This window comes from Oncorhynchus kisutch, linkage group LG6 (assembly GCF_002021735.2).
Source record: "Oncorhynchus kisutch isolate 150728-3 linkage group LG6, Okis_V2, whole genome shotgun sequence".
In the NCBI taxonomy this organism is placed as follows: Eukaryota; Metazoa; Chordata; class Actinopteri; order Salmoniformes; family Salmonidae; genus Oncorhynchus; species Oncorhynchus kisutch.
Window position 1 is genome coordinate 45,784,375 of NC_034179.2, and position 27,778 is coordinate 45,812,152.

General features: G+C 43.1%; 1 protein-coding gene across 5 annotated transcripts in view; it reads right to left on the reverse strand.

Moving 5' to 3' along the window:
• Positions 1-14,457, reverse strand: part of LOC109892910 (glutamate receptor 4) — a 165,233-nt gene extending 150,776 nt beyond the window's left edge. For 3 of the 5 annotated variants that reach the window (XM_020485782.2, XM_020485790.2, XM_020485787.2), the window contains exons 1-2: positions 13,983-14,456; positions 12,548-12,706 (exon numbers count right to left, since the gene is read on the reverse strand). In XM_020485782.2, the coding sequence (XP_020341371.1) occupies positions 12,548-12,706; positions 13,983-14,070 (247 nt within the window). In that variant the 5' untranslated portion in view covers positions 14,071-14,456. Of the gene's footprint in view, positions 1-12,547; positions 12,707-13,982 lie in introns of all 5 variants that reach the window. The other 2 variants (XM_020485781.2, XM_020485791.2) reach the window with 2 other exon arrangements.
• Positions 14,458-27,778: the final 13,321 nt, after the last annotated feature.

Here is a 27,778-nt window from a genome sequence, read left to right on the forward strand (position 1 = left end):
TGATCTCCAACCTCCCCCTCTCCCACTCCCTCTCCCTCTGTCCCCGCCCTCACCTGAAGTGATTCATCATAAAACAGAGAGCCCTGCTATCAGTCCAGTCTAACACACACACACACACAAGCACACACACACACACACACACACACACACACACACACACACACACACACACACACACACACACGCACACACACACACACACACACACACACACACACATACATACATACACTCTAGATCAGGCTGAATGACAGGTAGAGCAGAAGCAGGGGCACGACAAGAAGGTAATGTCCCACTGGGGGTGAACAGGGCCTGGCTGGGAATCAGGTTAAAAGGCTTTACACCATGAACAGGGGTGATTATGAGAAAGATGGGTAGTTTTCAGTTGGGCACACCAAAGAAAAACATTTTGCAATTGAAAACAAAAATCTGTGTTCTTATTGGACAAGGTCGGGTAGCACCTCTTAATTTCGACAAACTGAACTAGTGTACCACTACTGGGTGAACAAGGCCTGTCTGGGATTTAGGTTCAAAGGCTGTACATTAGGCTGGCAGCCAGGTGATTTTATTTGGTCCCCCAAGTTTTCTGAGCAATTTGTTTTTAAATGAATTCTTCCATCCCCCCCCTCCGCCTCGCCACATGAATCCACCATTCGAAGTGAAGGCCCAAATCAAATCAAATGTATTTATATAGCCCTTCGTACATGAGCTGATATCTCAAAGTGCTGTACAGAAACCCAGCCTAAAACCCCAAACAGCAAGCAACGCAGGTGTAGAAGCACGGTGGCTAGGAAAAACTCCCTAGAAAGGCCCCATCGTCTCTCCCTGGCCTCCTCCAACATCTCTCCATCCCCTCCTCTCTTCTAACACCACCCATTAACCCGCCTCCCAGAGCTCCACACATGCACACACATGCATGCACATACACAGGCACAAAAACATGCAAGCACAAACACACACAAACCAAGATTCCATTTGCCGGTAATAACCGGCAAATCCGACCATTTCTGCCGAAGTCGTTCCCTCTCCTTGTTCGTGGAGATTGATCAATTTTTCATTTTCCATTGGTTTTGTCTTGTCTTCCCACACACCTGTTTTCAATCCCATTCATTACCTGTTGTGTATTTAACCCTCTGTTTCCCCTCATGTCTTTGTCAAGTGTTGTTTTATGCTGTATAGGTGCGCTACGGGGCCTCGTACCAATGTTCGTTTACGTATTTAGTGTTTGGAGCATGTTAAGTGGACTTATATTAAAAGATTCCATTTACACTCCGTTTGACTCTCCTGCGCCTGACTTCCCTGCCACCTATACACACAACTCTGACAGTAGCCAAATGCACATTAGCGCATAGCCTACTGTCTTGTGCGCATTGCTGCACTAATAATGTTAAGACATAAGTTTATCGACATTTTAAGCTAATCTTTTTTTTATGTAGCCAAGGCCTACTGGTTGTATGAATTTGGGATCTTTCATATCTACAACTGTCCCAGAGTCTGTGCTATTTATTTCTCGACAAGCTGACCAATAGAATAGGGGGATAGGAGATTGACACAGGTTCATAGGCGGCGCGTCCATACAGCAAATGGCTATTGTTGTAAAGAGAACACAATGAAAGGACTCTAATATGTCTTTTAGTTATCAACATTCTCAACTTAATTGAGTGAACAACAATAGGCCTATAGTCTATCTTATTGGAACCAGCAGAGAGCATCCATCATATCCCCGGTGAGTGCACGCTGTGCATATTCACTAGCTATCATTATTGGGTCAGTGACACTTAAACGTTTTGTTTTTGGACAATCATTTTCTCCTTCAGTTGAAATGGATGTCATATCCTATTTGTGTCTCCCCTTATCGTAGGCTTATTATATGGACAACTTCGTTTTATTTGATCTGTTTGTCAGTGTCAGCAGAGTAGGCTACGCTGTAATTTGTAGTATTAAAAAAATATTATACTAATGTCTCCAGTCATATAAAGTGTAGTAGAATTGCATAAAATGTGTTTTTCCAGTGCAAAGAAAGAAGAAACGAATCTGATATAGCCTATAGCCCAGGCCTCTATGCGCTCAACAGTCTTTTTTTGCGAACAGTGATTTAGTTATATTGTAATGAAACAGGCAGGGAGCAGGTCACGTACCCTCGACATTCTAGCCCGAGGTCCGGCGAGCTATAGACTGTGCCGCAAAAGCATGCTCGTGCGACAGGGTCGATTTCCGCGCTTATAAACCCAGGGTCGTTACAATATTATTGGCCTAAATTATAACTATCCAACCTACTCAACACATTACGATTAGTAGGCTATCTTATATAAGACTGCAAATGCGATGCATGAAATGCTTTATTTTCAAGGTGCATTTGTATGGTGAGAAGTTGCTTCCTCAAACTTGAAACTCACGCACCGCATATGCATAGGCTAGTGATTTTGCTGTTCGTTTCTCATCTTGTTGGCTGAGGGAAAGTAAATGTGGACAGTTGTTCTAACATCTTCAAAGTGCTCAGCAAGGAGAAACATAATTGCATCCTCGACTTGCATGTTCTGTTAAAATGAATTAGTATAATCTAAATGTGATGTCTGTTTTCAGAGTACCGTGGGTGGACGCCCTAATCAGGTTACGCAATCAATGCATATTGATCTGTTAAATTTCTAAAGTGGCATGTAAAATTCAAATGCTGCCGCTCAAATGTCCAGCGACAACTTGTCATAACAAAAACCCGATGCAAACACATCATGGCCAACAAATTACCTCCATTTTCCCTGGGTACATTAGAAATCCTCAAAGACACATGGCCTAACACCCCCATCCCTCTCGAAAAACACAGGAAAGGGCTCCATTGAGTAGACTAATGGAGGGAAGGTGGCATATTCCCTGTGCATTTATATCTGTCTTTTCTGTTTGTCTGTTGCCAGCTCGTCTTGTCTCGTCAAGCGTACCAGCGTTTTTTCCGTACTCCTGTTTCGCTCTAGTTTTCCCAGTTTTGACCATTCTGCCTGACCTGATCATGCCTACTGTTCTGTACCTTGTGCCATTGCCCTGGATTACTGACCTCTGCCGGGCCCTTAACCCCGAGCCTGCCTGCCGTTCTGTACCTTTCGGATTCTGCATCTGGGTCTTATCCTGAGGTCTGATACATAGACACCTATAGAAACCCAAGTATACCCTTAAATATTATAGAAACATATAGATACCTGACTCCCTAATTTAGGGCTTGATTCAATCTGTATCGCCAAAGTTAAGATCTTTAGTACGCTTGAAATGTAAAGGTAATTTACGATTTGACCCTGAATACCATCTCTGTGAATGTGGAAACATTGCCTTAACATTTCAATCGCGCTATAGTGCTGAACTTCGGCGATAGGAATTGAATCGGGCCCCTACCAAATAACCCAAATTGGGTTGTTTTTAACCTAGAATGTTTTTGTGTAAACACACACAAACACGCACACACATACTGGTTGTGGAGGACTATATTAGAGTCTATGCATAGCTTTACAGTATGAGCCCAAAGCCCGAAAAAAATAACCTGAATTAAAATGATGATTGTGCCGTTATACAATACATAGCTACAGCATATTAGGCATGACAGAAAAACAGAAACCAAGATGTCTTTGGAACGTAATTGGTCTAGCCTCTGCTCCACAATTAAACCAATTCTAGTAATCACCTTTGAGTGTGGACTGTATTATTATGGATGCTGGATGGACTGGCTACCTCTTGCTGCACGAGCCTGGGAGAGAACGTATAGCCCCAGCAAAAGATGTTGCGTGAATTAATTGATTGCATGGCAGCTTACAGGTCGCCTACAATTAGTGAATTTGTATTTGATTTTTAATAGCCTAGTAATTGGGATTTTTTTTGTATTTTCATAATTAATTGGGGGACACCCTTGAGCTATACAGAATATCTCACCACCATGCGTTTCCATCTCCTCCTCGCTCTCCTTTACTCATTTATTGAGCGCGCAGACGGGCTGTCAACAGTTAACTGAAATATGTTTAGTTGCGAAAACATGTTACTATCCATGTTCCCAAACGGATTTCACTTCGATTCGCAAATTAAATACGGGGTAGCTGCAGGAACAAGGTTGGCGAGCCCATGGCATACCGAGTGGGTGGAATAACACCTGTCGGGGTGCGAGAGCATGCTCCTCAAATAGTGGTTGATGCGTGGAGTGAAATAAGTTGTTGTATTTATTTATCAGCTGCTCATATTAAGCACAGCTCCGTTAAATGAAACTGAAGTATACCTGCATTGGTTGCTGTTTGGGGTTTTAGGCTGGGTTTCTGTACAGCACTTTGTGACATCAGCTGATGTAAGAAGGGCTTTATAAATACATTTGATGGAAGTAGCCTACAAAACGGAACGGCGGGAAAGCGCGCGGACTCCGTTCTTTATTGGAGCACAAACAGATTAAACGTATTTTTCCCCCTGCCCCTGTTCCTGCCTATTTGATAATGGGCCATTATAAATCGAAACAAATGTTTACATATTAGTAAAGACAAGATTAAATTGAGAATAGTCTGATGGGTGGAAATATGATCACTTGATGAGAGAAGTGCTGTGCAGCCTGAGGCAAGGAACGGAGAGCAAGCTTTTTTTTTGCTACTTTCTCAAATCATCAATAAACTATAGTCGCACCATACAGCCCATATATGTTTTGATTTCTAATACATTGTAAGGTTTGTATCATACACAACTAAAGTTACCAAATAACTCAAAATCTAACATATAGGATCTGTTTCAAATGATCACTTTTAAGTTCAACATAGCCACTTCATTTGCGCACTCACTCTGTAATGGGGAAACATCCTTTCTATTTTATTCAGCTAAGTTAAATTATATTCTTCTTACTATAAATCATATAAAATAAAATAATGGAACGGGACTTACTGTGCATTTGGAAAGTATTCAAGCTCTGTCAGGTTGGATGGGGAGCATCACTGCAGCTATTTTCAGGTCTCTCCAGAGAAGTTTGATCTGGTTCAAGTCCGGGCTCTGGCTGGACCACTCACAGACATTAAGAAACTTGACCCGAAGTCAACCCTGCATTGTTTTGGCTGTGTGTTCAGGGTCGTTGTCCTTTTGGAAGGTGAACCCTCACCCCAGTCTGAGGTTCTGAGCGCTCTGGAGCAGGTTTTCATCAAGGATCTCTCTTTACTTTGCTCTGTTCATTTTTCCCTCGATCCTGAGTAGTCTCCCAGTCCCTTACATTAATTTATAAGACTTTTTAAGATGTAGATGTTCCAAAGGTGTACATCAGCGGCTTGTATGCCTGTAGGTCTGGAGATGCTAAACATGTTCATGTTAATTAACGGTCAATTCGTGTCTTTTGCATGACAATAACCGTCTGACAAAATTTCAGGAACGATAAGCAAATGATAATACTAGCATATGACAGCATCCATTCTCATCGTCACAGCAATGAGGCTTGTCAGCTTTGTAGACAGTCACAGACAGGATTCGTTGAATGGGGTCATCTTCGCCACAAATAAGTCCCTCTCTCAGTGTTTCTTTGGAAACATATGCCCTTGAACCAACGCTAAGGTCATAGGAGGGAGTTATAAGATTCAAAGAAAGGGGGGGTAAAATAAAGAGTGAGAGAAACGGGGGGAAGAGAGAGCGAGAGAGAGAGAGAGAGAGAGAGAGAGAGAGAGAGAGAGAGAGAGAGAGAGAGAGAAAAAGAAAGAAAGAGACAGCTCAGCAGGTCTGGTCTCGTTCAATGTCAGAGTCTCTCCTGCCCCTCAGCTATTGGAGCCACATTGATTTGCACATGTAATTCTGCTCTGATTTGGCTCGGCCAATCAATGGTTGCCCACTGACTTCCTGCGTGCCAGGCAGCCATTAGCCTGCGAGGAAAGGGAATCGGAATTCTCTTATCTTTCGGGTTGGAGTTTTTCACACTTAACTTCAGGAGAAAAATTGTTTGGCTCCACCTCAAGCCATATGTCAGTGGGCAAAAACGGCATGGACATCATAATAATGTTATTTTCTGGTTGTAAACTCGTTTTCTGTTTAAAGAAACATTAGATTACAACCAGATTACAAGAAGTTAAAAACGGATAAAATGCCATTAGAATAATGTTCTTGCATTGCATCCAGTAAGCCATCTTACTGGAAAAGTCTGAACCTGTTTCTGTTCCAGGTGACAATGCCATGGATATCAGAGGTATACATGTCAAAAACACACTAACAATGGCTGGTCAATAATTTTTACTGATGATGATTAAATGGAGCAGTAACACATTCAGGAGATTAAATTAAGTATATACAGTTTACAAAACATATAGCATACTCATAGTGTATAAAGGCATTTCAAGAGCTTCCATTACTTGGTATTGTTATTTTGCATCCCAAATGGCACCCTGTTCCCTACATAGTGCACTACTTTTGACCAGAGCCCTTTGTGGCCTGGTCAATAGCAGTACACTATGTAGGGAATAGTGTCGTTTGGCACGTAACCTTACGGTACTCCCCTGCAGGGCAATGTGAGAATGAACGCTGGTTGGTTGGAAAGTAATGATGTTGAACCACAGAGAGAGAGCCATAGTCCAGTCAACGCACTACTGCTACTCTCCAGCTAGCCAGCATGTTCTGAAGGTCACAGCACCCCTCTCTGTGTCTCCAGGCATCACTCACATACATGCAAAAAACATACACACAAAAAAACATGCACACTCACACACACACACACAGCCATACGTCTCAAACACAACTCTTCATTCTCTGCTTAATTTAGACATCGATCTTTGAATATTGCACCGAAATCCTCGTGGGCAAGAGGGATCATCAAAAGCCAAATCATCCGTCCTGGGTACCCGCCTCGGGTCAAACACAGCTGAGAGAAACACTGCTCCCCAGAGAACCAGAGAGCAACAAACCACTAACACACCGAATATGAAACATGGGTATTGGGGGGAAAGCAATAGAAATGATGAGATAGTGCATGCTGCTGCACAGTAGCAAAAGACAAAGGAACATACTGTATAGCTTATAGTAGATGAACACCAATTATGAGACATGGATTGGATGTTGCTGCTACACACACAGCAATAGCGAATGTATGGAACATAGCCTTTAGTTAGGAGGTAAACATCAAATGCTGGGATGAGACATGGGGGATTGATGGAAGAGAGAAATGGACTGCAGTGTACAGCAATAGAGAATGGATGGAACAGAATAGATGAACGTCCAATATACACCATGGGTATTGGGGATAGCATGGAACACACACAGCCAGAAAACTTGGAGTATAGCCCTGCCGGAGATAGCAGATGAACATCCAATATGAAACATGGGCATTGGGGATATAATTAAATCAACTAGGCACAATTATACAATGGTGAATGGTAGATTAGGGAATTGAGCATATTGGATGGAAATGAATTACAAATATGCATCTCAAATAGCACCCTATACCCTACATCTGGGTTTCCTGAACTTGGTCCTGTTCCCCCAGATGTACGTTTTGTTTTCTGCCCTAGCACTAAACAGCTGATTCAAAAAACAAACTCATTGTCAAGCTTTGATTATTCGAATCAGCTGTGTAGTGCTAAGGCAAAAACCAAAACGTTCACCCAAAGGGGACCCCAGGACCGAGTTTGGTAAACCCTGCCCTACGAAGTGCACTACTTTTGACCAGAGCCCTATGAGCACTAGTAACAAAAAGTAGTGCACTATTTGAATAAGGTTCATTTGGGATGCAGCCCAAAGACTGGAGCACAGAATGTAAACCATGGGGGGCTGGTAAGAATGCAGTGAATTGAAATGCCCCACTCGATGTGATATGCCATAGTATGCAATTCCATGCAACAACCCTCAACTTGATGCAAGTACAGTACGTGACACGATTCAATGTGACACCAACACTGGCTGTGATGCATCCATTTTCAATTTAAGACCAAATGGAATGGATTAATTGTTTACCAACAGTCAACCAATGCTCAATGTGACATCACTCTACTGTGTGACGCTAAATGTTAAGGCTATACTATACTATACTATACTAAACTATAGATATATACAAACCCCCAACAGGAGAGGAGAGACAGACTGAGCATGTGCAGACATTGACCTTAAAGGTGTAATACGCCATTTCCTGGTTGCTAAAATTCTATTAGTTCGCCTAATTTCAGTTTGTGACAATACAAGCACTCAAGTGTAGAGAACAATTGTACCATATAAACCACTATGAAATGTGTTTTCAGCTATTTGAAGCTGGTGTTCAAAACGGAAAGAAAAAGATGCAAAAACTAAACTAAGAACGGGAGGCATAGAAATAGCGCACATAGAAAAGATTTACCGCTTCTTATACTTGTTATACTTGCTTTCAATGAGAATAACAGACATATAACTCACATTTGTATGTGAATTTGGTCGGGTTGCCCAAAAAGTTACATATTATAGCTTTAACTAAGGGAGACAACCCTGTTGAGGGTGATGGGAAGGAATAAAAGCCTGACTGTGGAGAGAATGGTGTGTGTGTGTGTGTGTGTGTGTGTGTGTGTGTGTGTGTGTGTGTGTGTGTGTGTGTGTGTGTGTGTGTGTGCGCGCGCTAAAGCAGAGTAGATCAAATCAAAATCAAATCAAATGTATTTATATAGCCCTTCGTACATCAGCTGATATCTCAAAGTGAAACCCAGCCTAAAACCCCAAACAGCAAGCAATGCAGGTGTAGAAGCACGGATGAAGTCATGAAGTCATGTAGATGAAGATGAAGTCATGTCCAGTGCCAGACTGCCACAGTAACCCGGGGCAAGACAGGATAACCCTCTGTCATCAATAACACTGCTAGCTTACTCTAGGTAAACTTTTTTTTAACTCCAAAAACAATAAGGACAAATGGAAAGTGATTTCCTTAGGCATTAATCATTCAAACACATGTATTTTTTATCGTGACACGGCATCAGTGAGATTTGAACCTGTAATCTTCTGTTCTCTATCCATGGAACGAGGGGTGACCAGCAATAGTCCATTTAAACTGCGCGCGTGCGCGGACGCGCAACAACACCAGGACGCGCTGAAGAAATGCCATGCCGCTCAGAGACGCAAGAGATTGAATTTCACCGAAGTTCACTTTTTACCTGACTAGCTTTTCAAAGAAAGCTTGAAATGTAAAAACGTTGCTCTATATATAATAGGACGAACGTCCTATTAGTTTGCATTATATGGAGCAACGTTTTTTCTGTGATGGACTCAACATCATATCAGCCCATTTTCAATGCAACAAACCAAAGCAAATCTAACTTTGCAAAATTGAGTCTAGGCAGAGCCAGAGCGCAAGTGAATAGAATTATATTGGCGCGGTTAGCCCACATGCGGTCCTTTCAATCACCCGCGAATGAATGCGCTTTTCAGATTAGCTCAGATCAGTGCACATTTGTTCATATTCTTTGCTAGTTAGCGAGTTATTAGCTCATTTATAGATAAGTATGGGTCAGCAATGGGGAGTTACTACTTCCAACAAGAGCACAAAATGTGTAGGCTACATTTCAATCTGTGTTTGATAAACTAGTCAGGTAAAAAAACATACGTCTTAATTAAAGGGGCAGTGATGTATTTTGAGACAGGTTGGAATATGCAAATAATCCTATTGACAGAGGGGTAGCCTACATGGTCTAATTCTCTGTATGATAATATTAACACATTTTATTTTGTATTATTATACAACACAAGACAATGCCATGTACAGTCACCTATTTGGCCCACAGTCTTACAGACCAAGTAAAAAATCATGAATTAATGGCATGCCCTTCATAATGTAAAAACGTTTTTAAAAGTCTCATGCAATAGGCCTGCATTGAACACCATATGGAGGCTACTGTTGGCAACATCAAAAAAATCAAAACCTATTTCCAGGTGAAAATATTATGGGATTTGCTCCATTGGTTTTGTTGGTAGGCCTACATTTTGCTCAAATTGCCACAAAAGTCTATTGGCTTCTCTCAAACTGTAAGGGTACAGACTCAGTGTTCACCGTAAATGCATGCCAAAAGTTGCACAGAATTCTCAAACTTACAAGTTTATGCTCACAATACATAAAATTTGCTCAGTGCCCCCCCCCCCCAAAAATGATAGGAAACATTGGTGAGCAGTGTTTTATTACGCATACAAAGGTGGTCCTTAGTCTGTTCAAACAAACCTAATTTCAAACTAAACAAGCACTCATTAAGATCTGGTGTGGCCAATTAGTGGTGTGGCAAATCAGGTGTGGCCAACACACCTGAACTCACTTAACAAGATAGAGGAGAAGGAGACTTTTTTTGACACTGAAGCTGGAATGTATGTTTTTAAGATTACTAAAGATTTCTTGTGGTTTTTATGTGAGGTTTTTATGGAAAGTTTTCTTAACGTTCCCCCAAAAATGTAATAACATCTTTAAATAGAACCATGAGGAAACTTGTAGGAAACATGAAGTACTAAAATTACCACAGAATAACATATTTCTTTACATTCTCTTAACTATTTGAGAACATTCCCAATGTCAAACCAGTTGGAGAACGTTATTGAAACATTACCAAAAGTTAAATTAATTGTAAAACCATGTTTGATCTTTTCTGAAGCGTTCTGTTTAAGTATAGAAATACCAAGAAAATAACTTGTTTTTGTCAAGTTCCATAAAATGGGCTGAGAATATTCCAAAGCCAAGCAACTATCCTACATCATTCCTAGAAAGTTGTGGAATAGTTGTATGCAAAATAACCATAGGACAACCACACTTTCACCAAGCTCTAAGAAACATATGATTCTCAGACTGTTATGTGCTAGCTGGGATGTGTGGGGGTTTGCATGGGTTTATACATGCTTGAATGTATTCAAGGAGGATGCTCCAATAGGAGAGACTGCCTTCATGGAAAGGTATCACAGTCTGTCTCTCTCTCTCCCACCCCCCTGCAATATTCAAGTTATTTTTTGTCAATAAATCCTTTTTATACGGTGCATTTGGAATGTATTCAGACACCTTGACTTTTTCCACATTTTGTTACGTTACAGCCTTATTCTAAAATGTATTAAATTGTTTGTTTTTTCTCATCAATCTACCCACAATACCCCATAATGACAAAGCAAAAACAGATTTTTAGAAATGTTTGCAAATGCATAAAAAATTCTAACTGAAATATCACAATTACATAAGTATTCAGATCCTTTACTCAGTACTTTGTTGAAGCACCTTTGGCAGCGATTACAGACTCCAGTCTTCTTGGGTATGATGCTACAAGCTTGGCACATCTGTATTTGGGCAGTTTCTCCCATTCTTCTCTGCAGATCCTCTCAAGCTCTGTCAGGTTGGATGGGGAGCGTCGCTGCACAGCTATTTACAGGTATCTCCAGAGATGTTAGATCGGGTTCAAGTCCAAGCTCTGGCTGGGCCACTCAAGGACATTCAGAGACTTGTCCCGAAGCCACTCTTGTGTTGTCTTGGCTGTGTGCTCAGGGTCGTTGTCCTGTTGGAAGGTAAAACCTTTGCCTCAGTCTGAGGTCTCTGGAGCAGGTTTTCATCAAGGATCTCACTGTACATTGCTATGTTCATCTTCCCCCAATCCTGACCAGTTCCTGCCACTGAAAAACATCCCCACAGCATGATGCTGCCACCCCCATGCTTCACCGTAGGGATGGTGCCAGATTTCCTCCAGACATGATGCTTGATATTCCGTCCAAATAGTTAAATCTTGATGAACCAGATAATCTTGTTTTTCTTGTTCCGAGAGTCCTTTAGGTGCCTCCAAGTGGCTGTCAAGTGCCTTTTACTGAGGAGTGTCTTCATTCTGGCCACTTTACCATAAAGGTCTGATTGGTGGAGAGCCGCAGAGATAGTTTTCCTTCTGGAAGGTTATTCCATCTCCACAGAGGAACTCTAGAGCTCTGTCAGAGTGACCATCGAGTTCTCGTCACCTCCCTGACCAAGGCCCTTCTCCCCAGATTACTCAGTTTTGCCAGGCGGCCAGCTCTAGGAAGAGTATTGGTGGTTCCAAACTTATTCCACTTAGGAATGATGGAGGCCACTGTGTTCTTGGGCAACTTCAATGCTGCAGAAATGTTTTGTACCCTTCCACAGATCTGTGCCTCTACAAATTCCTGTCTCGGAGCTCTAAGGACAATTCATGTCAATGCACTGTCATCTGTGGGACCTTATATAGACAGGTGTGTGCCTTTCCAAATCATGAATACTTATGTAAATAAGGTATTTCTGTTTATTATTTGTAATAAATGTGCAACATTTTCTAAAAAGGAAAGTGGTCTGAATACTTTCCGAATGCACTGTAAGTGTGTGTGTGTGTTTGTTTCTGTGTGTGTGTGTATTTGTTTGTGTAGCTATCCATGCATGCATGTGTACATGTTTGTGACAGAGAAAGAGAGAAGCCAACACTCTGGCATCCAAACCTGGGTTTGACTTGACTGGTCAAATGAGAATAATAGCCATTAAAACATTACATCGGGCCATATCTGACCCGTATGCCACCAGTTTGAGACCCCTGAGGTAAAGCCAATTCCATTGAGCGTGGAAACAACCTTGATTTAACCAGTGTGTGCCTAGTGGGTTTGTACTCACAGGCATTGGTGACAGCAAAGCTGTTGGCCGTCTCGATGTTGTCCACATGAGGCACCAGGTTGAAGGGGGCCTCGGATGCGTTGGGGCTAGTATTGTGCAGGAAGATGGCCAGGCGAAACGCTGTGTATTCCTGATCCGTGTTTCTGATGAACAGGCCGCCTGCAGAGGCAGAGGCAGAGAGAGAGAGAGAGGCAGAGAGAGAGAGGCAGAGAGAGAGAGTGGCAGAGAGAGAGAGACAAAGAGAGAGAGCGGCAGAGAGAGAGAGGCAGAGAGAGAGAGTGGCAGAGAGAGAGAGAGAGAGGGAGAGTGGCAGAGAGAGAGAGAGAGAGAGAGAGAGAGAGAGAGAGAGAGAGAGAGAGAGAGAGAGAATTGGGCAATTGGGTCTCTGACACTGCGCATGTAGGAAATGCTTTTGATGGAAAAACAAGAGACACAGCCAATAACCTTAACACATTTTCCCTCCCAAAGGACCCTGCCTGGAAATCTTAAAATGCCCACCATCCTGAATAGAAATGTGATCCATTGGAGAATCCCTTTAAAAACACCCCAGACGTGTATTAAGTTCAACATTACTAGTCGACAGACAGAGATCATTCGACCCCGGTTGACATTTATTTGCGGTCAACTTGATTCGTTCGTACCGCCTATAAATCAGCCTGTTCGGTCAGTTTAGCAATTAAATGAAGGTGGTGTATTTATGGTTTCTTTTCGTCCACATTCAACACCGTAAGTTAAAGGCTGAAGGCAGGGGCACTTGGCAGTAGCAGAGATCCAGAGATCTCACCATGGCGCGGCTTTTAGGCTACAGACAGTCAGTGCTTTAGCTGGGTTTTGATAGAGATAGGCTCCTGCTTGAATAGGCGCACTTCTCTCGGTGGCAAAAAAAAAAGCAACCAGTCAGCCAAGTATGAAACGGTATGACTATGACAAACGGGTTTATGCAAAAGGGGAACGGAGTCTTCTGAATGTAACAGGGGCGAGTGTGCACTCTGCAGCAGGGCTACACACACTTTGAGAAAATTCCCGCTGCTGATCCATTCGCTCCAACCAAGCGAAGTATCCAGTCTCTGCAAAGAGCACTAGGCTAGGCTACTGCTGCAGTGGCGCTTTGAAAGAACACCGGCTGCTGAGGAACGCACTGGAACAGTTATGAATTACTATAAATACCTATTTTCCTTGTGCACATTAGAAAAAACATCGAATCATCTAGGAACACATACACATTGTCATGTTGGAATAGGTTTGTGTCGGCGCTTTTAAACGATCGGTCAATTCTACTTTTCAATGTCACAATGTTATGTGACCATGAATGACGAACATGTATTTCTTAACACTGTCACACACACTATAATGAAAAGCAAGATCTTATTCACGCTTCATAACCCAGTGGCTCTTTTCATGCCCTTTTGATTGGCAAACACTGCTGTACACTTACCGATCTGAACACTGCTCGGGAAAGCACCCATTGTGAGTCCCCAAAAGCCAGAAAATATCAATAAAAATTGGTCACAAGAAATCCACATTTTGTTTTGGTTAAAAACTGATAAGAGACATCGAGGAGGATGACAGTCGGGGGAAAAACAAGACTAAAAGAAAAAGAGAGGCTCCGTTCATTATCACTCCATTCTGGGTTGAATTTCCCCCGCAGTGCCCGCGGACGCTGGTACGGCTGTCCGGTGGTAGAGACGTTATACACACAAGATGGGGGGAGCTCGCCAGGAGTGGGCTGCCTGCATGGAGAGAGAGCGGAATCACACATGCGCTTTCTCTCGACCCTGTCTTCCTCTCTGCTGTCGTTCTCTTTGCACTGAACAGTGCGCACCCCTCCCGCACATATTCCCCTCAACGCCGCCCTGTTACTCGTTGAGTAGAAGTGTCCTATTCACCTAGTTTTGGTAGAAGGGCCATTGAATTTCAGCACACGGATATGATTAGACTGACACTGTAATATCGTTATATGAGTGCCATCGATATCCGTACCTGGCGGGTTATCTGCTGGTATTATTGGCACAGTTGCAGTTCCGTGACGCACTGTCGGTTATATCGTAGCTCTTGCAGCGCAAAGAGAGAAGCACGGGTGCGAGGTATTGCGAGCTAGGGGCCCATGTGGGATTTGCTACGATTATATAGCTATGCGCCAATGAGTGAATCTGTAAAATATTGTAAGATATTCTATGATGTCATTGTAAATAATGTAACTGTGGCAATTCAGTGACCTCAGGGCGACGCTATAAAAGTGTGAGAAATATGAGTGCCGCTGTTGTCATTCAGCTCACGCTTTGCTGATTTGAGATTTGTATTCGTAGGACTATACAAAGGAATAGGCCAACTCACACACAATGCAAACCTCGCTTCGGTATTCACTAGCCATACCTTTTATTTAGTTTTCTTCGTGGTCACATCACAAGATGAATGGCAAATACTCACAGGGACTATAACGACCTGCACACAGAAGACACACGCAGGCAGGCACGCACCATTACGAAAGAATCTTAACAGTAAGAGGCAAACTGTAAAATAGATTTAGTTTTTGTCAATGCGCTAATGACAAACAAAGTTGGTCACTTTCGCTCGTACTCCAATGGATTGAATTAGGCTTTATGTATGCAGACTCCTATTACCGTGATCGAGCTGCCCTTGCAACAAGGACTTATAGGGATATTAGATAGGAGACGTACCAGAATGTGATAATGCAGCAGAGTATACGTCAGCAGCACTATCTACCCTTTAAATTGAAATATTTCGACGTTTTCGATCCCCACAGTTACCTTGGTAGGCGTACTGTGCTGTGGGTTAGGCCGCTGTCCTGTGTGCTTACACTAAACTGTCGGTCCGTGGGTCCTGAAACTAGTAGATACAGTATACTGCGAATTTACTTGGTAATACTGTAAGTGGCGCGTTGTGGTTTAAGCCGCTGTCCATTCGCAGAATGTAACTTTTGTCTCCGGGTACTGAAAATATATAGATGGGTTGGTTGTTTTGCAACAAAACCGAAAAGTGCGCAACTATGGGGCAAAATAGACGGCGTTGGCTTAGATTGTTAATAACATGTAAGCTATATTTTGTCTCCAATGTTTATTTAAAAAACATGCAAAATGAGCACTTGTCTCTCAAATACATCTTTACAGTTGTTGGTTAGCTAGCTAGCACATTTTAGCCCTATTAGCATTGACATAAAATTATTCAAAACAACTCAAAACAAGACATGGTATCAAGAACAAGATGAAACGAGCTGAAACGAGCCACAATATTAATTCCCCACATGGCAGTTTCTTGTCATTCTTGCCATCCAGAATCACAACACGCTGACTTCTGCCCCATGGAAGCCAGCACATCGTTTTCGTGACCTTGTCAGCTATCCCATCTATACCTCTTTGATAAAACCGACCTTTACTATACCACTGTAGCCTACATACAAAACCAGCCTCTGTCGCTGTCCATGGTGCTGAAATGAAACTAAACTGTCAGTCCGTGGTTCTGAAACTATAGCACACTGATAAACTGAACTTTACTAGCTACTACTGTAGATCTACAAGTAAGGGCGAATCAGTATGAACACTCAACCATGTAAGCAACTCATGAACATATGGTGGTATTGGATGTTCATCAATCAACAAATAACTTGCATTGCTGGGGCGAAGGTTCACCTTCCAACAGTACAACGACCCTAAGCACACAGCCAGCTAAGCACACAGCCAAGTCAACGCAGGACTGGCTTCGATGACAAGTCTTTGAATGTCCTTGAGTGGCCCAGCCAGATCCCCAACTTGAACCCCATTGAACATCTCTGGAGAGACCTGAAAATAGCTGTGCAGATACTCTCCTCATCCAACCTAACAGAGCTTGAAAGGAGCTGCAGAGAAGAATGGGAGAAACTCCCCAAATACAGGTGTGCCAAGCTTGTAGCATCATACCCAAGAAGACTCGAGGCTGTAATCACTGCCAAAGGTGCTTCAACAAAGTACTGAGTAAAAGGTCTGAATACTTATGTGATGTGTAATATTTAAGGTTTTCTAAAAAACAGTTTTTGCTTAATCATTATGGGGTTGTAAGGTTCAGCTTTTCTTTTCTTAGTCAACCTTATGTTCTTTTTCTTTGAACGTAGCCCTGTCTTTCATTTTTGTTCATTGATTTCACCTGTTTTCATTTCTCACCTGGTCTCATCAGCTCCCTATTTAACGCAACATGTAAAGTGTTGGTCCCATATTTCATGAGCTGAAATAAAATACATTTTCCATAAGCACAAAAAGTAATTTTTTCTCAAATTTGGTGCACAAATTTGTTTACATCCCTGTTAGTGAGTATTTTTCATCTGCCATGATAATCCATCCACCTGACAGATGTGGCATATCAAAAAGCTTGTGCTGGGAACAATAGAAGGCCACTCTAAAACGTGCAGTTTCGTCACACAACACAATGCCAGAGATGTCTCAAGTTTTGAGGGAGCTTGTACTTGGCATGAATGTCCACCAGAGCTGTTGCCAGAGAATTTAATGTTAATTTCTCTACCATAAGCCACCTCCAACGTTGTTTTAGAGAATTTGTCAGTACATCCTACCTGCCTCACAACCACAGACCACATGTAAGCATGCTAGCCCAGGATCTCCACATCTGGGTTCTTCACCTGCGGGATCGTCTAAGACCAAACAAACCGAGTGGCTGATGAAACTGTGGGTTTACGAAACTGAACAATTTCTACACAAACTGTCAAAAACCGTCTCAGGGAAGCTTATTTTTTGTGCTCATCATCCTCAAAAGGATCTCGTAACTGACTTCAGTGGGCAAATGCTCACCTTCGATGGCCACTGACAAGCGTGCTCTTCACGGATGAATCCTGGTTTCAACTGTACTGGGCACATGGTGTTGTGTGGGTGAGCGGTTTGCTGATGTCAACGTTGTGAACAGAGTGCCCCATGGTGGCGGTGGGGTTATGGTATGGGCAGGCATAAGCTACGGACAACAAACACAATAACATTTTATCAATGGCAATTTTTTGCACAGAGATACCTTGACGAGATCCTGAGACCCATTGTCTTGCCATTCATTCGTCGCCATCACCTCATGTTTCAGCATGACAATGCACGTCCCCATGTCGCAAGGATCTGTACACAATTCCTGGAAGCTGAACATGTCCCAGCTCTTCCATGGCCTTCTTAATCACCAGACACATCACTCATTGAGCGTTTTTGGGATGCTCTGGGTCGAAGTGTACAGCAACCTGTTCCAGTTTCCACCAATATACAGCAACTTCGCACAGACATGGAAGTGGAGTGGGACAACATTCCACAGGCTACAATCAACAGCCTGATCAACTCTATGCGAAGGAGATGTGTCACGCTGAATGAGACAAAATGGTGATCACACCAGATACAGACTGGTTTTCTGATCCACTCCCATACCTTTTTTTAAAGGTATCTCTGACCAACAGAAGCATATCTTTATTCCCAGTCATGTGAAATCCATAAATTAGGACCTAATGAATTTATTTAAATTGACTGATTTCCTTATATGAACTGTAACTCCCTAAAATCATTGAAATGGTTTCATGTTGCATTTATATTTTTTCAGTGTATATCTATGTGGTATATAGGGCCCTAGAAGTTACTGAGAGTCCCAAAAGACAAAGCCATATAGATTAGACGTCGTGGTGATATATCCCAGACTCCAGATGGGCTAATAAGTGTTCGGAGCAGTCTTCCGAGCTGTCACCTCTTTAAATTCAAATAGCATTTTTCCTCCTCCGGAATGATTTCAATAGGTCTTGTGTTTCTGTCTGTCTGGCAACAAAACATATCTCTCATGGCTGACACATTATGTGACATTTCATTATAGTCAAGTGGTTAGGGTGCATCTCAAATGGCAACCTATTCCCTATGTAGTGCACTACGTTTGACCAGAGCCTATAGAAGCAGTGCACTATATAGGGAATAGGGTGCCTTTTTGGATACGGACTTAGAGAAGGAAAGGCTTGTCTGTTGTAACCCAGTCATTGATTCAGACAAAGGCTGTGTCCCAAATGGCATCCTACTCCCTATAAAGTGACTATTTTTGACCAGGGCCCCATAGTGCATTACTTTTGACTAGAGCTTATGTAGTGGCAAGGGTGCTATTTTGGATATAGACAAAAGACTATTAGGGTGAAAGCTAGCTACACTGTTTATGTCATTCAGCACATACTGTCTGTTCCTCTTTACTGGCAGTCAGCTTGTAAGGGATTGAATGTGCCAAGGTTTTGCGAATGAGAGTTTTATTTTCATTTTTATTTCACCTTTATTTAACCAGGTAGGCTAGTTGAGAACAAGTTCTCATTTACAACTACGACCTGGCCAATTAAACACTGGGGTGATAGATGTGCAGAAGATGAATGTGCAATTAGAGACTGGGGTGCAAAAGAGTAAAATAAATAAATAAATACAGTATGAGGATGAGGTAGTTGGATGGGCTATTTACAGATGGGCTATGTACAGGTGCAATGATTTGTGAGCTGCGCTGACAGCTGGTGCTTGAAGTTAGTGAGAAAGAGTCTCCAGATTCAGCGATTTTTGCAATTTGTTCCAGTCACTGGCAGCAGAGAACTGGAAGGAAATGCGGCCAAAGGAGGAATTGGCTTTGGGGGTGACCAGTGAAATATACCTGCTGGAGCGAGTGCTGCGGATGGGTGCTGCTATGGTGACCAGTGAGCTGAGACAAGGCAGTCTGGAGCAAGTGGGTTTGGCGACGAGTATGAAGCGAGGGCCAGCCAAAGAGAGCGTACAGGACAAAGTGGTGGGTAGTATATGGGGCTTTGGTGACAAAATGGATGGCACTGTGATAGACTACATCCAATTTGTTGAGTAGAGTGTTCGAAGCTATTTTGTAAAAGACATCGCCAAAGTCGAGGATCGGTAGGATAGTCAGTTTTATGAGGGTATGCTTGGCAGCATGAGTGAAGGATGCTTTGTTGCGAAATAGGAAGCCAATTCTAGATTTCATTTTGGATTGGAGATGCTTTAATGTGGGTCTGGAAGGAGAGTTTACAGTCTAACCAGACACCAAGGTATTTGTAGTTTTCCACATATTCTAGGTCAGAACTGTCCAGAGTAGTGATGCTGGATGTGCAGGCAGGTGCGGGCAGCGATCGGTTGAAGAGCATGTATTTAGTTATACTTGCATTTAAGGCCAGTTGGAGGCCACGGAAGGAGAGTTGTATGGCACTGAAGCTCGTCTGGCGGTTAGTTAGCATAGTTTCCAAAGAAGGGCCAGAAGTATACAGAATGGTGTCATCTGCGTAGGGGTGGATCAGAGAATCACCAGCAGCGAGAGCGACATCATTGATGTATACAGAGAAGAGAGTCGGCCCGAGAATTGAACCCTGTGGCACCCCTATAGAGACCGCCAGAGGTCCTGACAACAGACCCTCTGATTTGACAAACTGAACTCTATCAGAGAAGTAGTTGGTGAACCAGGCGAGGCATTCATTTGAGAAATCAAGGGTCTTGAGTCTGCCGATAATAATGTGGTGATTGACAGAGTCTAAAGCCTTGGCCAGGTTGATGAATACGGCTGCACAGTATTGTCTCTTATCGATTGCAGTTATGATATAATTTAGGACCTTGAGCGTGGGCTGGGGTGCACCCAGCACCCATGACCAGCTCGGAAGCCAGATTGCATAGCGGAGAAGGTACGGTGGGATTCGAAATCATCGGTGAACTTGGCTTTCGAAGACCTTAGAAAGGCAGGGTAGGATAGATATAGGTCTGTAGCAGTTTGGGTCTGGAGTGTCTCCCCCTTTGAAGAGGGGGATGAACGTGGCAGCTTTCCTATCTTTGGGAATCTCAGATGATATGAAAGAGAGGTTGAACAAGCTAGTAATAGGGGTTGCAACAATTTCGGCAGATCATTTTAGAAAGTTTATAGAGGGTCCAGATTGTTTAGCCCGGCTGATTTGTAGGGGTCCAGATTTTGCAGCTCTTTCAGAACATAAGCTATCTGGATTTGGGTAAAGGAGAAATCGGGGAGGCTTGGGCGAGTTGCTGTGGGGGTTGGAGGGCAGTTGACAGTGGTAGGGGTAGCCAGGTGGAAAGCATGGCCAGCCATAGAAAAATGCTTATTGAAATTCTCAATTATCGTGGATATATCGGTGATGACAGTGTTTCCTAGTCTCAGTGCAATGGGCAGTTGGGAGAAGGTGCTCTTATTCACCATGGACTTTACAGTGTCCCAGAACCTTTTTGAGTTTGTGCTACAGGATGCACATTTCTGTTTGAAAAAGCTAGCCTTAGCTTTCCTAACTGTTTGTGTATATTGGTTCCTAACATCCCTGAAAAAATGCATATCACGGGGGAAATTTGATGCTAATGCAGTACGCCACAGGATGTTTTTGTGCTGGTCAAGGGCAGTCAGGTCTGGAATGAACCAAGGGCTATATCTGTTCCTGGTTCTACATTTTTTGAATGGGGCATGCTTATTTAAGATGGTGAGAAAGACACTTTTAAAGAATAACCAGGCATCCTCCAGAGATCAATATCTTTCCAGGATACCCGGGCTAGGTCGATTAGAAAGGGCTGTTTGCTGAAGTGTTTCAGGGAGCTTTTGACAGTGATGAGGAGTGGTCGTTTGACCACAGACCCATTACGGATGCAGGCAACGAGGCAGTGATCGCTGAGATCTTGGTTGAAGACAGCAGAGGTGTATTTGGAGGGCAAGTTGGTTAGGATGATATCTATGAGGATGCCCGTGTTTATGAATTAGGGGTTGTACCCGGTAGGTTCATTGATAATTTGTGTGAGATTGAGGGCATCAAGCTTAGCTTGTAGGATGGCCGGGGTGTTAAGCATGTCCCAGTTTAGGTCACCTAGCAGCACGAGCTCTGAAGATAGATGGGGGGCAATCAATTCACATATGGTGTCCAGGGCACAGCTGGGGGCAGAGGGTGGTCTATAGCAAGCGGCAACGGTGATGTTACGGCTTTCTTCCGTCGAAGGAGAGTCGGACCAAAATGCAGCGTGGTTAGTTCGATACATGTTTAATGAATGAAAATACGAACAAATACAAAAACAACAAACGGAAATGTGAAAACCTAATACAGCCTGTCTGGTGAATACAAACACACTGAGACAGGAACAATCACCCACGAAAACACTCACAGAATATGGCTGCCTAAATATGGTTCCCAATCAGAGACAACGATAATCACCTGACTCTGATTGAGAACCGCCTCAGGCAGCCATAGACTACGTAGACACCCCACAAAAACCCCTAAGACAAAAACACACCACAATAACCCATGTCACACCCTGGCCTGACCAAATAATTAAAGAAAACACAAAATACTAAGACCAAGGCGTGACAGGTGAGAAGTAGAAGCTCGAATTGTTTGGGCACAGACCTGGATAGTATGACAGAATTCTGAAGGCTATCTCTGCAGTAGATTGCCAGCAAATGTTATAGTTAGGGATGAAAATGTCAGGGTTTTTAGTGGTCTTCCTAAGCCAGGATTCAGACACTGCTAGGACATCAGGGAGGGCAGAGTGTGCTAAGGCAGTGAATAAAACAAACTTGGGGAGAAGGCTTCTAATGTTAACATGCATGAAACCAAGGCTTTTACGGTTACAGAAGTCAACAAATGAGAGCGCCTGCGGAATGGGAGTGGAGCTAGGCACTGCTGGGCCTGGATTAACCTCTACATCAACAGAGGAACAGAGGAGGATTAGGATAGGGGTACAGCTAAAGGCTAGAAGAGCTGGTCGTCTAGTACGTTCGGAACAGAGAGTAAAATGAGCAGGTTTCTGGGCGTGATAGAATAGATTCAAGGCATAATGTACAGACAAAGGCATGGTAAGATGTGAATACAGTGGAGGTAAACCTAGGCATAGAGTGACGATGAGAGAGATATTGTCTCTAGAAATATAATTTAAAACAGGTGATGTCACCGCATGTGTGGGAGGTGGAACTGAAGGGTTAGCTAAGGCATATTGAGCAGGGCTATAGGCTCTACAGTGAAATAAGACAATAATCACTAACCAGAACAGCAATGGATAAGGCATATTGACATTAAGGAGAGGCATGCGTAGCCAAGTGATCATAGTGGTCCAGTGAGTAGTTAAGCTGGCTGGAGACACGGCGATTCAGAGAACTAGTGGGCTGGGGCTAGCAAGTTAGCAGAAGGGCCTTAGAGGTATGTCACGATGGAAGAAGTCTATTGTAGCCTCCTCGTGCGGTTCTTTTGGCAGACCAGCCGTGATAGATTAGTAGGGTTCCATGTAGTAAAGGTGCCCAGTCCAATTCTCAAAATAGGTATAGTGGCCCTAGAAATTGGCCGATGGACCTATTCAGTTAACAGTCCGATATGCTCTAGGCAGCTAGCGGGCTGTGGCTAGCAGGCTAGCAGATAGGCATTCAGGGGACGTTGCGACGGAGGGGCCTGTTGCAAAAAGAACCCTCGGGCAGATGACATCGTAGTCCAGTTGTGATGGATTAGCAGGCTAATTAGTGCTTGCTTCGGTACATAGACGTTAGCCAGTAGTAGCAACTCGGATTGGAGCTAGCTAGCTGCGATGATCCAGGTGAAAAGGTTCAGAGCTTGCGGTAGGAATCCGGGGATATGGAGAGAAAATAAGTCTGGTATGCTCTGGTTTGAATCGCGTTCTGCAAACTGGCGAGATATCTCTGAGCTAGAGGTTAGCTGATGACCGCTAGCAGTGGTTAGCTGACTACTAGCTAGTAGCGGGTTAGATGGCTAGCTTCTGTTGGGGGATTCTGGTTCGAAAGTAAAGAAAAATACTTTAGAAAATAGCAGATCCATACCACATTGGGTGAGGCGTGTTGCAAGAGAGTATATTGAAGTTGAGGTTTAGGAAAAATATTTTTAAAAGATATGCGCAGAAAAAAGATATAAAAGATATATATACGGGACACGGGACATGACGAGGACAAAGATGTCTGACTGCTACGCAATCTTGGACTACACAGAGTGAAGTGTGTGTACAGTCATGGTCAAAAGTTTTGAGAATGACACAAATATTCATTTCCACAAAGTTTGTTGCTTCAGTGTCTAGATATTTTTGTCAGATGTTACTATGGAATACTGAAGTATAATTACAAACATTTCATTTGTCAAAGGCTTTTATTAACAATTACATGAAGTTGATGCAAAGAGTCAATATTTGCAGTGTTGACCCTTCTTTTTCAAGACCTCATTGATGGCAGCCCATTCTTGCATAATCAATGCTTGGAGTTTGTCAGAATTTGTGGGTTTTTGTTTGTCCACCCGCCTCTTGAGGATTGAGCACATATTCTCAATGGGATTATGGTCTGGGGAGTTTCCTGGCCATGGACCCAAAATATAGATGTTTTGTTCCCCGAACCACTTAGTTATCAATTTTGCCTTATGGCAAGGGGCTCCATCATGCTGGAAAAGGCATTGTTCGTCACCAAACTGTTCCTGGATGGTTGGGAGAAGTTGCTCTCAGAGGATGTGTTGGTACCATTCTTTATTCATGGCTGTATTCTAAGGCAAAATTGTGAGTGAGTGAGCTCCCTTGGCTGAGAAGCAACCCCACACATGAATGGTCTCAGGATGCTTTAATGTTGGCATGACACAGGAATGATGGTAGCGTTCACCTTGTCTTCTCCGGACAAGCTTTTTTCCAGATGCCCCAAACAATCGGAAAGGGGATTCATCAGAGAAAATGACTTTACCCCAGTCCTCAGCAGGCCAATCCCTGTACCTTTTGCAGAATATCAGTCTGTCCCTAATGTTTTTCCTGGAGAGAAGTGGCTTCTTTTCTGCCCTTCTTGACACCAGGCCATCCTCCAAAGGTCTTTGCCTCACTGTGCGTGCAGATGCACTCACACCTGCTTGCTGCCATTCCTGAGCAAGCTCTATACTGATGGTGTCCCGATCCCGCAGCTGAAACAACTTTAGGAGACGTCCTGGCGCTTGCTGGACTTTCTTGGGTGCCCTGAAGCCTTCTTCACAACAATTGAACCGCTCTCCTTGAAGTTCTTGATGATCCGATAAATGGTTGATTTAGGTGCAATCTTACTGGCAACAATGTCCTTGCCTGTGAAGCCCTTTTTGTACAAATCAATGATGACGGCACGTGTTTCCTTGCAGGTAACCATGATTGACAGAGGAAGAACAATGATTCCAAGCACCACCCTCCTTTTGAAGATTCCAGTCTGTTATTCAAACTCAATCCGCATGACAGAGTGATCTTCAGCCTTGTCCTCGTCAACACTCACACCTGTGTTAACGAGAGAATGACTGACATGATGTCAGCTGGTCCTTTTGTGGCAGGGCTGAAATGCAGTGGAAATGTTTTTTTTGGGGAATTCAGTTCATTTGCATGGCAAAGAGGGACATTGCAATTAATTGCAATTCATCTGATCACTCTTCATAACATTCTGGAGTATATGCAAATTGCCATCCTACGAACTGAGGCAGGGGGTATAGGGTGGTGGAGGTGGGGGTATGTGTGTGTGTCAATGCAAGTGGATGTCTGCCATCATTGCAGAGTTAGACAGATGGGCAGTCAGCAGTAGGTTTTCCTAATGCGCATCAGGGGTGACTGTGTATGTGGTCAACTGCTGTTGGGGCATTCCACATGTTTTTTGTGTGCATGAGCTGGAGGGAGGGATGGGGAGAGAGAGAGAGAGAGAGAGAGAGAGAGAGAGAGATATGGTTTACTTTACACAGCCTTACCTAGCCTCATTCAATACAATATAATTTGATTAAAATAATTTGGAATGCAATTTACAACTTACTACTGGGTAATATGCTTATAATATCCCATAATAAATTACCATTGATCGAAAGTGGAGTTCCTTTCAGGACAGCAATTGGAAAGGGACTGCAAATAGCAATGCAGTACATCAACTTTGGTAAATCTGATTAGATTCTGAAAATAAGTTTATTGGAGATAAACATATAAATAAAATTGGACTGAACCCTGAATTAAAGTGACAATCTAGGTTTGGTACATCCATTTATGGACAATAAAATTGATGAAATATAGCCATTGATTCTTGAAAAATATAATTTCTAAATGCCTAATGAGCTTAGTTCAACTGTCACTCCATCACAACCCGCTGTTTAACAAATAAGTGGTGGGGTGGCGGTTTGTTGTTGTTAAATCCCAGATTGCCACATTAAAAAATTTGATTATTGGTTAGGTACCCGCCATTTTGTAAGTGACTGTATGTTTTTAAGGTGACCTTGAATTGGAGTGATTAGAAAAACAGGTGGTATGGATTTATGGTAGCATTGCGTTTTATGCATAACCCCCTATGTCATATATTGTACATCAGGGATTCTTAAAATTTGGGACCGGGACAACTTTTGTGATAGCAAATTCATCAGGGACCCCCTCCTCATAATCAGAACACCACTCAAGTGAGATAAAAAATAGCATACAAGTAGTTTTACTGTGACTTCGACAGTGCATGGCCGGACGAACCAAGTCTCGGACATAGGTCTTGGGCCACGGGAAGGAACATTTTAAAGGTCCGCCTCTCGGCATCAGAGAGAACATTATCATCATGGAGCAGAGAGATGTTTTGTTGTTGTTGCAGCTTTAAAACTACTATCCTGCAATTCTACCATTTTTTCATGAGGCAGAGAAAAAACATTGCCGTTTTTTTAGGTTAAACTGCAGTGCAGTTGGTAGAGTACTGTGGTAGAGTGCTGGTAGAGTACTGTGGATACCAATATCCCTCTGAGCCTCCCAGGCCTATGTTGCCCAGGGTTAACTGTAGATTAATAACAATAATAATATATATATATATTTTTTTTCTCACATGTTCACTCTCTTCTCAGAGACATGCACACACACACAGGCAGGCAGGCAGGCAGGCAGATAGACACTTGCATGCATGCACGCAGGCACACACACACACACACACAACACACACACACACACACACACACACACACACACACACACACACACACACACACACACACACACACACACACACACACACACACACACACACACACACACAGCATTGGGTCTTGTCCCTCTCACACTACGATGACCTTTCCTCCCTGATGACACCTGGGAGTCATATTTAGTAGCACCAGAGAGAGAACACGACAACTGAAATATGACATGGGGTTGTGTCCCATATGGCACCATATTCCTTATGTAAGTGCACTACTTTTGACCAGGGTCGATAGCGTTCTGGTCAAAAGTAGTACACCATATAGGGATTAGGGTGCCATTTGGGATGAGCACATGATCACAATGCTGCCTGACTCACCTCACCACTATGCTACTCCTAACAGCGGTGTGACTGGTAAAAAACATTTTCCATGCATCCCTAAAATCGGGAAAGACATGGAGATTCACAGCTGGCAACATTTTGGCAGCATCTCCAATTGTTGTAAATCGGCTCCTGTGGGCCTTTCTACAATGGTGTATCAAGGATGCTGGCTTACTTATGTAAGCACATACAGAAGGCCTGCGCTCCAAATTGCTCCATATTTCCTAAAAAGTGCACTACTTTTAACCAAGGTTGTGGTGAAAAAAAAATTGTGCTTGATAGGGAATAGGGTGCAGTTTGGGACGTATATTAGGCCTCCAGTGTCAACACAGCTCTCTGGAGCAGGGGGAAGGAGGGAGCAGAAAGAGAGGGAGAGAAGGAGAGTGAGAGAGACACATAGATAGAGACTGGAAGAGGGAGAGAAGGAGAGAGAGAGACACATAGATAGAGACTGAAAGAGAGAGAGAGAGAGAGAGAGGGAGGGAGGTGGGGTGGGGTGGTGGGGGGAGCATTTGTTTGTCTCCCATTGCACATAATGAACTCGCAATTGGATCAAATGTCAGATTGAATTGTCGAGGCGTGGAGAAGGTCTATTATTGATTTCCGAAGTGGGCCTGAAGATGGGTTGGAAATAGGAGTGAGGCGAGGATTGTGCATCCCAAATGGCACCCTATTCCCTATATAGTGCATGCGCTACATTTGACTAGGGACCATTAGGCAGGGGTTCTCAAACGTTTTTGCTTCAAAACCCACCAATTCAGGTGTCTTTTGAGTTGTGACCCACAATAAGGGTTGAGCAGTGAAAAAACATACACAGACCAAAGAAAAGTAAATAATAGATTACTAATACCCTCTAACTCAAAACATTTAACTGAATGTAGATTTGAAAAAATTGACAGTTGAACTGCGAAGAGAGAGATTCTGTATGGAAAATAAAATCTGTTGACGTAAAGCCCTGCAGGCCCTTCCAGTGGGAATCATAAA